Source organism: Loxodonta africana, chromosome 16 (genome assembly GCF_030014295.1).
Source record: "Loxodonta africana isolate mLoxAfr1 chromosome 16, mLoxAfr1.hap2, whole genome shotgun sequence".
Taxonomy (NCBI): Eukaryota; Metazoa; Chordata; class Mammalia; order Proboscidea; family Elephantidae; genus Loxodonta; species Loxodonta africana.
Genome location: NC_087357.1, coordinates 59918235 through 59929859, shown reverse-complemented (window position 1 = coordinate 59929859; position 11625 = coordinate 59918235). Strand labels below are relative to the sequence as shown.

The 11625-nt window shown below is 42.9% G+C and overlaps 1 protein-coding gene across 2 annotated transcripts in view; it reads right to left on the bottom strand.

Annotated features, from left to right (window-relative positions):
- Positions 1 to 3886: 3886 nt before the first annotated feature.
- The window catches only part of ARID5B (AT-rich interaction domain 5B), a 200918-nt gene continuing 193179 nt past the window's right edge, over positions 3887 to 11625 (bottom strand). For both annotated transcript variants that reach the window (XM_003409283.4, XM_010589144.3), the window contains one exon: positions 3887 to 9922. In XM_003409283.4, the coding sequence (XP_003409331.2) occupies positions 7757 to 9922 (2166 nt within the window). In that variant the 3' untranslated portion in view covers positions 3887 to 7756. The remainder of the gene's footprint in view (positions 9923 to 11625) is intronic.

The window sequence follows — 11625 nt, the reverse complement described above, 5'->3', positions numbered from 1 at the left end:
GTCTTTTTGGTACAATAACTCAGTGTATTCCTTCCATCTTCTTTTGATGCTTTCTGCGTTGTTCAATATTTTGTTCATAGAATTCAGTATTGCAACTCGAGGCTTGAGTTTTTTTTATTTTTCAGCTTGAGGAATGCTGAGTATGTTCTTCCCCTTGGTTTTCTAACTCCAGGTCTTTGCACATTTTATTATACTTTATCTTCTTGAGCTGCCTTTTGAAATCTTCTGTTCAGTTCTTCCATTTGCTTTAGCTACTCTACATTCAAAAGCAAGTTCCAGAGCCTCTTCTAACATCCATTTTGGTCTTTTCTGTCTTTTTAAGGACTTTTTGTTTCCTTCATGTATGATGTCCTTGATGTCATCCCTGCAATTCATCCAGTCTTCAGTCATTAGTGTTCAATATATCAAATATATTCTTGAGATGGTCTCTAAATTCAAGTGGGATATACTCAGGATCGTGCTTTGGCTCTCATGGACTTGTTTTAATTTTCTTCAGCTTCAACTTGAACTGGAAACCCTTGTGGTGTAGTGGTTAAGTGCTACAGCTGCCAACCAAAGGGTCAGCAGTTTAAATCTGCCAGGCGCTCCTTGGAAACTCTATGGGGGAGTTCTACTCTGTCCTATAGGGTTGCTATGAGTCGGAATCGACTCGACTGCACTGGGTTATTTTTGGTTTTCAACTTGAACTTGCATATGAGCAATTGATCTGTTCTGCAATTGGCCCCTGGCCTTGTTCTTACCAATGATATTGAGCTTCTCCATTGTCTCTTTCCAGAGTTGTTTGATTCCTATGTATTCTATCCAGCAAGGCCCACGTTTATACTTGCTGTTTATGTGGTAGAATAAAAAGTGTCTGCAATGAATAAGTCATTGGTCTTGCAAAATTCTATCATGCGATATCCAGTGTCAGTTTCTATCACCAAGACCATATTTTCCTACTACTGATCCATCCCCTTTGTTCCTAACTTTTGAATTCCAATCACCAGTAATTATCAATGCATCTTAATTGCATGTTGAATCAATTTCAGAGTGCAGAAGTTGGTACAAATCTTCAACTGCTTCATCTTTGGCCTTAGTAGTTGGCGTATAAATTGGAATAATAGTCGTATTAACTAGTCTCCTTTGTAGGTGTATGGATATTGTCCTGTCACTGACAGCATTGTACTTCAGGACAGATCTTGAAATGTTCTTTTTGATGAATATGATGCCATTTCTCTTCAATTTGTCATCCCTGACATTGTAGACCATATCAATGTTTAGTTAAAAATGGCCAATACCAGTCTATTTCAGCTCACTGTTTATGCATTCCATTTCATTTTTGATAATTTCCAATATTCCAAGATTAGTACTTTGTACATTTCATGTTTCGATTATTAACGGATATTTGCAGCTGTTTCTTCTCATTTTGAGTTGTGTCACATCAACAAATGAAGGTCCCGAGAGTCTTACTCCATCCACATTATTAAGGTCAGCTGTAAGGAGGCAGCTCTTTCCCCGTCGTACTTTGAGTGCCTTCCAACTGAGAGGTTCATCTTCCCGCACTGTATCAGACAAAGTTCCACTGCCATTCATAAAGTTTTCACTGGCTAATATTTTTAGAAGTAGAATGCCAGGTCCTTCTTCCTTGTCTGCCTTAGTCTGGAACTTCTGCTGAACCCTGTGCACCATGGGTGGCCCTGCTGGTATTTGAAATACTAGTGGTATAGCTTCCAGCATCACAACAGCAACAGGCAAGCCACCACAGTACGGCAAACTGACAGATGAGTGGTGGTGGTTATGGCTAGTATGATGAAAAATAGTTTGTTGTGTTAAGCAGGTTAAATAAATCCTTTGGAATTTTATTTATCCTGGGAATTTCCTTGGCAAATCGGTCTTTGTATGGCCTGGAGATGCTGGAATTCAGGAATTCTGTATTAGTGAAGTCCATGTTGATTTACTATATTCTCTAGGTCATTCTTGAAGGATCTGCTTTCTTTTCACACATCCCTGGCCTGAGGTCACCCCCATCCCTACCCTCTGCCATTTGCATACTTGTTGCTGTAAATAATCACCCACTTCCTGGTCGCTATCAGTCCTAAAACATTTGTCAACTTTGGCTACTTTCCTAAAACACACTACTGGGGATTTTCATTGCCTTTATAAGTGACATCTTTAGCAAAAGCACCCCCCTTCCCAGCAGTATTTGCCAACCAAGCCTGGTAAAAATAGATAACGTATCATGATGTTTCCTGCTGTGTATGAATCAAGTATCAGATCTACAAATGCAGAATGTGTCATAGGTAGAAGAACGTTCTTTCGTTCTTTTGATGTACTCATGGCAATTTACATGATATGGTAAAATGTAAGTACATGAATCAGAACGAAGGCACGAGGCTGTGGGGCAGGGGATCCTCCCATGTTTGTGCGGTACTGGAGTAGCAGAGAGAGTGTTCAGCAAGAAGAGGGTGAGGACCCTAATGTGCTGATGCAACCCCCTGCTGACCTGAGAGGGGTGAGCGGGGTCCTCCAGGGAGTCAACTATGATGAGAAAAGGGGTCCGTGATTTTAATTAAAAAAAAAAAATTTCCCCAGGGTTATGGTGACATGCTTGTAGCAGCATACTCTTCTGTCTATTCAAAGTGCATCTTGACCAGGAGATATGGTCAGAAGACAATGCACTCAAGGAAGTCCTGTCCCCATCTTTGGGACCCATTAAAGGGGGTGTGCAGGGTGCTACCTTGTGAATGCCTCTTTTCAACTAATAAGCTGAGCAAAGCCAGGAAGTCTGCAGGCAGAGGATCAAGGGAAAGAGCGATCAGACATCTTTTTCTATCACCGCCAGGTCTATGATGAATATGCTGAGTGTTTTGTTAGCGTTTTCACCCTTCCTGAATGTCCTCCACCAACCTTCTCATTTACTCCATCACTAATTTTGTTCTTCGTTTTTTTTTTCTAAGTACCTCTGAAACGTGTCCACTTCTTCCATTCCATAAGGCAAACTGAAATGTCCACCCTCTTGGCCTTAGATTGCTCTCCCCATGGCCCCCTCCACCTCCAGCAATCTGCCTTCACAAAGCAACCAGAGAGTGATTTTTAAAAAGGTAAATCTGAACGTATCACTTCCTGCTTAATTAACTCTTATATTTGCTTAGGAGAAAGACTAAAATGCTCAATGCGGCCTCCTAGCATCTGTCTGGCTATACTTCCTAACCTTACTCCAACCTCATTCCCTCAACCTCATGCTTCAGCCACACAGGCATTTGCAAGACTTATAAGCCAAACTCATTCCTGCCTCAGGGCCTTTGCCTTTTCTCCCAATTCCCCCTCGCCTAATTAACTCATACTCATCTCTGATACTCACTTCCTCTTCATACCTCACCTTGTCATCACACTCCTCTCCCCTGAGGTTTTACATTTATATGGATGACTATTTGATTAACTGTCTTTTCCTATGAGACTTATAAGCTCCAGACACTATATTTTATCTTTTACTCACCATTGTATTCCTAGCACTAACCCTGTGCCTGGCAACTGAAATACAGTCTTTGTTGACCAAATAAACAAGCAGTAATATTTACCTGCTAGGATAGACACTTGGTATACAAGGAAAGTGCACAGACTTAAGAGTCCTGGGTTCAAATCCTGAGTCTGCCATTTATCAGGCAGGTGATCTTGAGTAAGTTGATTTACTTGAGTTTTCTCATCAGTAGAATGGACGTAACAAAATTTACATGGGGTTGTGAAGACGAGAGATATGTATGCCAATTGAGCAACCAGTAGTTTCTCGATGAGCAATAGATATCATCCTCCTTACTATTCCTGTTATTATCCAATTTGGGGACGAATGTCCTCCGGCAAGGCCACAGGGCTGCTCAGCAAGATGTGACAGAATTAGTACTCACACCCAAAAGGAAACAGTAACATTTTTTATTAAATATTACAGTGGATCAAAAATACAAAATATCTCTTGCCTGCTATGTGATTGGGAAACTATTGGCACGTAATACAGTATCAAAAGCAGTAATAAGTACAATTTGGAAAACATACAAAATTGAGTGTTTATAGTTGGCTCAGCGTTCTTCTGGTAGTGTTTAAGCTAATGCAGAGGTTACTCAATAACCTCTCCACTGGGAAATTATATAATATCACTGGGCCATGTTGCTATATACAAATAATCACCTTACAGAGCATAGAGGTTACATAGCTGGAATCACCAAAAGTATACAATATTTACAACACAGGAAAGTTTAAAAAAGTATAAACAGCCAAGAGATTATGCTGCTATTCTTCAGACATATTTCAACCATGGGGAGACAAGCAGAATATCAAATACATCAACTGCCAACACTGGAGTTTAAGTGCTTAAGATAATCATTGCAGTGGTGTGGGTCTCACCAGGGTGAATCTTTCCCATTTCTCTTTAAAATTGGGACAAGAGTAAAATTGGACCAGATGGGACTTGGCTGACCACCACCAAATGTGACTTTGTGGAACAACAAGTGAAGAGAAATAAATGGTTCTCTTTGAAGGCACACTACATAAAATATTTTTTTGTGGGAACACCTCGAAATTTCCATCAGACACACCAACACAGTGAAATACAGTACTTGAGAATTCATGCACCAGGTCAAAAAGTTGTAAAGTCAACATTGAGTTTTAACAAACCCTTCTGTATATGCCCTGATAAACAAGTGAACTTAAGAGCTTCTAGCTAGAAAATAAATAAGTCAGTCCTGTGGCAAATATTACAAGTTCGAATCACTTACTAGAATACTTAATTCTGAAACTCGGTTGGGCTCAGTTTTTACATTATGTTGCCAAAAGTTAAACCAGAAGTTGCCTGGAAAGCTTTTAGAAAATATTATTTTAAATCTCCAAATCGCCAATAAATCACGTACTTAGTACATTTTGAATTGCAACATTTCTTGGATGCCACACTCAGTAAATAGATTTATGATTCCATTGCCAATTCGATTCCACAGTTTCCTTTACAAAACTACCAATAACAATGGTTTGATTGCACAAAGAAAGGCTTGTGCAACCCCATTCAATAATAAGGCCCCTTGAACTCAAACAATGCAAACAAAGCCCTATTTAAGACTTTTTTAAAAATAAGTAGTTCTCAGCCAATGAAGAATTCAATGGTCTTTCTGAAAGATTTCCCAGATTTCTGTTCAGAGTTTTTAAAACATAACACACTGCTGCTGTTAGGACCGTATACCCCCATTTCTCTTTATTTGCCCTGATGTTTTGCCGAGGGTCTAAGCTTCCTCAGACGGAAACGGTGAGCCTCCTCTCGGAAGAAACGAGAAAAACAGAAGTTGGCCTATGTTAACATTGTTTGAAAATGGTGTGATCGAATTCCAACGGGATGAAACCAGACTGAAATCATGACAGTGGGGAAAACATAAGCCCCCTCTCCCAAATGAACAGGTGAGCTCCAACAGGGCCAGCCTCCAATGTCTTTGAGAAACGAATCCCTACACACCAGGTACAATCTAGCCCATGTCTGCTGTAGAACCACCGGAGTTTCCTTTTTCTTCCATGTCCTCCGATTCTGTGACCATTCGATCTAGTGCAACTTTCTTACATGTGTCCTGGCTAGCGCTTGGCTAGCTGGAATTGCGATTATTTTTTCCCTCTACTTGTGCAATAGCAGGGTAATCTGCATTCACACATTTATCATCTAAATCTACTAGTCTATCTATTGTTCTATTAAATATGTATATATATTATTCCACAGGAAGGTAAATAATTAATTGAAGCAAATGGAACTCTTAACACTGGATCTCTACATTCTTTTGTTTCCACCTTTGGATATTAAATATGTTACACTGTATATTTGGCTTCATATCATGGAGACATTTCAATACAAATGGATGCCATGCATGGCTTTGTTTAAGAGCCGCAGTGTCACTGTTATCAGTTTTGCTAATTTTGCAGTCGAGTTACCTATTTCCAAGTTGAAAATTGTCATCAATTTTCAGAGAATTAAATATCTCGGAGGTAAAGGACTTGGTTAACTATGTCCTAATGTCTACCGGTAGTGTTGGGGGAAGGGAGGGTGGGCTGGGGAGTTCATCACAGCAGTCTTCAGCAGGGATGGAACTTGGAAAGGAAATCCACTCTCTGTATCGATCGACTTTAATACACTTAGAAAATGTGTCCGCCTGGATGTTACAACTCGGTAGCAAATGGGATAAAGTGGCAAGAATGACAATACACATTCTCCACATCTTTTGACCGCTTGAACAGCTTGACCATTTATTTCCAAACAGTAAAAGAAATCATAAAGTGGACTGTATTGCCAGGTGGTTGAAAAAAAAGGGAACGGGCCACCTTATGTGCGGGCACGCACACAAAACTCATGCCCCATAAACCCAAAGATGATGACTTGCTTTTGAAGTGGATAATCCAGAATGCCAATTAATCCCCAAAGATGAGACCTGGGAGGTTCTTCTTAGGAATGAAGTCGACTTGATGAAGGCCATGTTGCTACCTATTCCTCAAAAGACTCCAGTCTAGGGAAAAAGTATCTGGTGTTTATGCCTCCAGTTGCTGGTTCTCTTCTGGATAGTTCAGCTCCATCCTGTTCCCAATCCCTTTCCCAGACCACTTAAAGGGAGCCATGCCAACGCCAATGTAAATCATTTTGGCTCCTGTTCTAATTTCTGAAATTCCTAAAATATCTGCGCAGCCCACAAATATGTCCTCTAGACTCTTGTTATTCAGCAGCTCGCTGCCAATGAGGTTTTTGTTTTTATGATTCCTCTGGTATGTAGGACAGTTTCACAGCCTAGATAAGGTAAGTACAATGCTCAATATTTTCACAGAACCCAATACTTCAAAGCAAAGCATTTGGCTGGGTAAGCAGTGTATCAGCTCTTTCAACTCTGCCATTTACGAGGAACAAAATCCTTAAAGTTGCAGACCTGCAAAGGAGCGCTCTGTGCACTATGGTGTGCTCCACCGTGGCTTTTTCAGTTGTTCCACTAGAATCAGTTGCTTCAATTTGTAAACAATAACTTTACTACCCAAAGCTGCTCGAAATGATAAGATGTGGAAAAATTACAAACACACATCAACAACGAGGACAGTCAGTCAGCCTATGAAACAAAACCAAAAACAAAAGACCTGCAAACAAAAGTGATACTGTTTAATTAAAAAAAAAAAAAAGGAGTTGGGAGGAAATGAAACTACCTGTATATAAATTAGGTGAGCAAACAGTGATACGGGTAGTTTTAAGAAGCAAATATATACAGTCAATTTAACAGTGTTTTACTTCTCTGGATTGTTTAATAGTGTCAACAGGAAAGGTCTATTGAAGTTTCACTATACATTGCATTGATTGAACCTTGGAGAGTTTGATGAAAAGAGGGGCATCCCTTGGCGGTTGTCTGCCAGCCTCCTTGTCCCTTCCTTTGAAATGCCTGCCCCTTTTTTGCCCCCGATTGTTGCCTGACCATCCGAACATAGGTTCCTCTAAGTTCTTCCTGGATACCCATAAATCCCTTCTCAAAACCCACTTCCAAAGTTGAAATGACCTGGGGGTGCAGGGGCATCCATGTCAGAAGGGGGTCAAGACCGGCCAACCAAGGCGGGAGTTACCCCGGAAAAACCGGGCATGGTCACCTCGCCTCTTGGCCCCTTTGGCTGGGACTGCTCTCACCCACAGATTAGAAGGAATACTGACTTCTAATTCTACAAGACATCCTCCCAGGGTAAGCAGTGAAGCTCTGTTAGCCACGCCGTCTGGGGACGCTGGGCAGAGCTGGGCTTACAGTTTTGTACTGGGGTGTACAGATGACAGCTGGGAAGATGGAAAGGCAGCTTGAGGATTTATAGCAGCTAAAGGGTAAATGCTGTTGTGCAAAAGGTCACCGTATGAACTTCCTACAGGTGTGGCCGCGGCCAAGTGTCTGTACAGCTGCTGGGAATTTGTCGGTGACGTGAAGATTCCTCTTTGCATCACAAGCGAATGGAAAGCCAGGGGTTGCATGAGTGGAGAAAGCACAGTCTGGTTTTTCAAGTACTGCAGAGAATGAGAATACCCAGCTGGGAGCCTGGAGTTGAGGCCCGAGTTACACAGACTCCCAGAATACAAACCTGGGAAGATAGGTGAGGAGAGAGGAAGCTTGTGGCCTTCCACCCCGCCCCCAGAATGCCCACCATGCGCCGCCTTGCCACCTTCGCTCTCCTGGTCAGAGGCCTTCTCCTTCCCAGAAGCCTCCTTGGATGTGTCCAGGGGAGACACTGCCCGGGCCTTTTTCCCGGCAATGACCAGGTCCAAATCCTCCAGGCTGCGCTTTATGGGCCGTGCCGAACCAATGTTCTGAGGGCTCATTTTCCGGTGCAGGATGGGGTGGACCATACCTTCCATCTTCCTGAAATTCTCCAGTCTCACATGGTGAGACTTCCCCGATCTTGAAAGCGACTCGGGGTATTTCTTAGGGGCCGACATGGTCATGGGTGATACCCGGCAGGCTTTGGGGTGACAGTCTCGACTCTGGCTGCTTACGACCTGGAACTGGGAGATGCCTTTGCTCTCCTGGGGCCCCGTGGCTGAGTGGGCCAGGCCCAGGACTTTGCCAGTTGGTTTGTGTGGGTTCTTGGGAAGGCTCAGATCTGTTGGCTGATCATCTGTGGGGCCTTCTGCTGTGGCCGACTTCTTGTCTTGCAGATGCAGAGACGTGAGATAGTTGACATGGAGCTTTTCTTGGTGTTTGTGGGAAGGGAAAGAACTGTTCTCCGATTCCCTGTACATGTCCCTGGAAGGATATTTGGATGTCTGCTCGTTATGAAGATGGTGTTCGGTGTGTCTGTAGAGGCTATGGAGATGAGGAGATGAGTAGAAATCGGCCAGGAAGCTGGGCATGTGGGAATGGGGGAGGGCCCTTTTCTCTAAGAGTTTATCCTTGCCCTCCTGGATCTCTTGCTTGAGGACATAGGAGTCAGCGAGGGGGCTCAGGTGATGCTTGGAGAAGCTGCAGCGGTAGGCGTCTGATCGACTCAGTTTGTCATGCTTAAAAATGTCATTGATGGTCTTCCTCTCCTCAGAGGGTTTGCTTTTGAAACTCTGGACATGCTGGATGACGGACGGCCGGTTAACTGCCATGTGGTCAGTGCTGTGGCTGTGGTGGGCCTGTGACAAGCCTGAACACAAGTCATCCCTGGCGATCAGCTTCTTTTTGCTGATCAAAGGGGGTGGGGAGCCATAGGGGTAGCTGCTGGAGAGGCTGGCCCCGCTCACTTGGGACAAAAGCTTTTTCTTGGCCAGTGGGGACATGATGCCTGGGTTGCCCCTTGAGTAGAGGAGGGGAGTGTAATTGAGCCCATGGTTCTCATTCACGGGTCCGGTCAAGTCTTTGTCCTTGAACATGTCAAATGACTGGACCACCAGGACCTTTGGGGTCTGCTTGAGTGCATTGTGGATGTCGTCGCTGCCTAGCTGGTCCACTTTTACGGTGCAGTTGGCGATGTAATCTGCCGTGGCTGGCAGTTTGTCATCTTCCATCTCATTTGGGTTGGCCAGGGGTGGCTGTGTGGTGGGGAAACCGGGGAAGGATGCTTCTTGGAGTTCCATGTCAGGGCTCTCCGTAAAACAGCAGGGTTTAGGGTCCTGTTTTGAGTCCACAAGGGCACTGGGAGAGGTGAGTGGCTGTTTGCTAGCCCCTGGGATCATGGCTGGGTCCCTTTCCAGGGCCAGAGGTGTACTTTGGAGTGGAGATGCAGGCCCCTTTTTTGCTACCTCTTCTGCTGCCGTCTCATTGCTGGAACCTTGGTCTGTTTCACTGTCCTTTTCTGGGTCTGCTCTGGATGCTGGAGGCCTTGCTGCAAAATCTTGGTACCCTTCCATTTTCTTCTTCATGTCTGCTGCTGGGAGAGGCTCAGTGACGCTTTTCTGGTTTAAAGTCTCTTGTTCCTTCTCTTGCTCCGATGAAACCTGATAAATATTTCAAAAGACAGTCAGAAAGAAGCCAAACACACTGACACATTTTGCTATGAAATAAAATATTACACACAACAGTTTTTCGTGAAAAGATGCTTGTCAATCAGCTCACAGAGTTTCAGTAGAGCTTTATTACTCCCCAATCACGGCTCTAAACAAAGAAATCTAAATTACAGAAACATTAGGGGGAAATATGCATATTTACTTCAATCCCTTATGAGACACCTATCAAAATAGCAAAGTGTTATGTACTGATGGTGTACGATCATATTACTCCTTGATTCTAATATATAGTTTAATTCTGAGGTTGTCTTCTTGTCAAATCAGTCAATTATCCAAATGGGTTTTAAATTACATGTTGTGTTTTATGACACTACAGAGAAGAGATTCTTTTAGGTGTCTCTCTCTCTCAAAAACCCAACCCAACCCCACATCAGCAACAAACAACAGACTTTCTTTAACTCCTCGCCTTTCTTTGAGAGAGCAGAACCCTTCCTAATGTGTTCAGTATGACGCGCTGATAATTAAGATGCTTAAATGTTAATAGTAATTTCTACTCAGTGCCACACGGCATGCAGACAATGCTAAAATATTGAAAAATTATGCAGATGCAATGGCAGCCTACCCACCTGACAGAGAGAGAGGAAACTCTAAGTCGTTCTAGGCTGTGGCAACCTACGTTTCTATTAAAGCTAAAAATGAAGTTGTCAAAACTCAGGCAGTGAGCACCATTATAAATACAGTTTTTTTTGTTCATTGAAATAAATTATAGCCAATGAAACAACATTCTTTATGAGTCTCTATGGATGGAGGTTGTGGGTACAATTCAACCCATTCATCGCAGTATGTAGCCAAGTGAACATTGACCTTAGAAGGTGATTCTAACTTTCCATTTGTGACCCAGATGACTGACAAGCCCTGTCAAAATTACTATCATTCTGGCCTGAAATGCCTTGATGGAGGAGAGTCACAAAACAGTTGTATGGAGCTAGCCTTTTTGTGGTCATTCGTCTCCTCCCTTGAACTTTGTTCTTCTCTGTTAAGAAAAGGGGCGTCAACCACACTAGCATCTCTGGGCAAAGGCTGAGGGTGGTGGTACCAGGATGCAAAGGAACAAAGACTTGAAGGAATCACACCCATTTTATACATGCTCCTCCCCAAATTCACGTAAAGACAGCCCTGTTTTTTAGGAGTGTGTCATTCCTAATAGTCTTTGTTTATCATCTTTTTTTTTTGGTGGGGGGGAGTACTAATAGCTGCATTTTCTAGTGCAGATATCGTTACTTGTTCTACATTAGCAACCGTCATTGGTCTCTTGAGCTTATACGTTACATAAAATACGGAAAAATGAGTAAGGCAAGGGGAAAAGGCAAATTGCATTTAATTGTTAGTTTTTGATGGGGTTGTAATTTGATGTGGAACTACAGGGGATACTCAACCCCACTGAGGTTTTTATGACCTAGGTATTTAGTTACATGGAGTCCTATATTTCGTATCCTACCCAGGTTAAGGAAGTCTTTGAAAGCTAGGCAGAAAACAACAGTAAAGGGTCCTTCCTCTTGGAGGGCATTTTACGATCTGCCTTAGTATGTTAAGTGGTACCTTTTCACCATGCAGCTTGCAATCCAAGTTAATTGAGGATAGTGGGATTTGGCTGTTGTTGTTACGTGCTGTCGAGTCGCTTCTGACTCATAGCA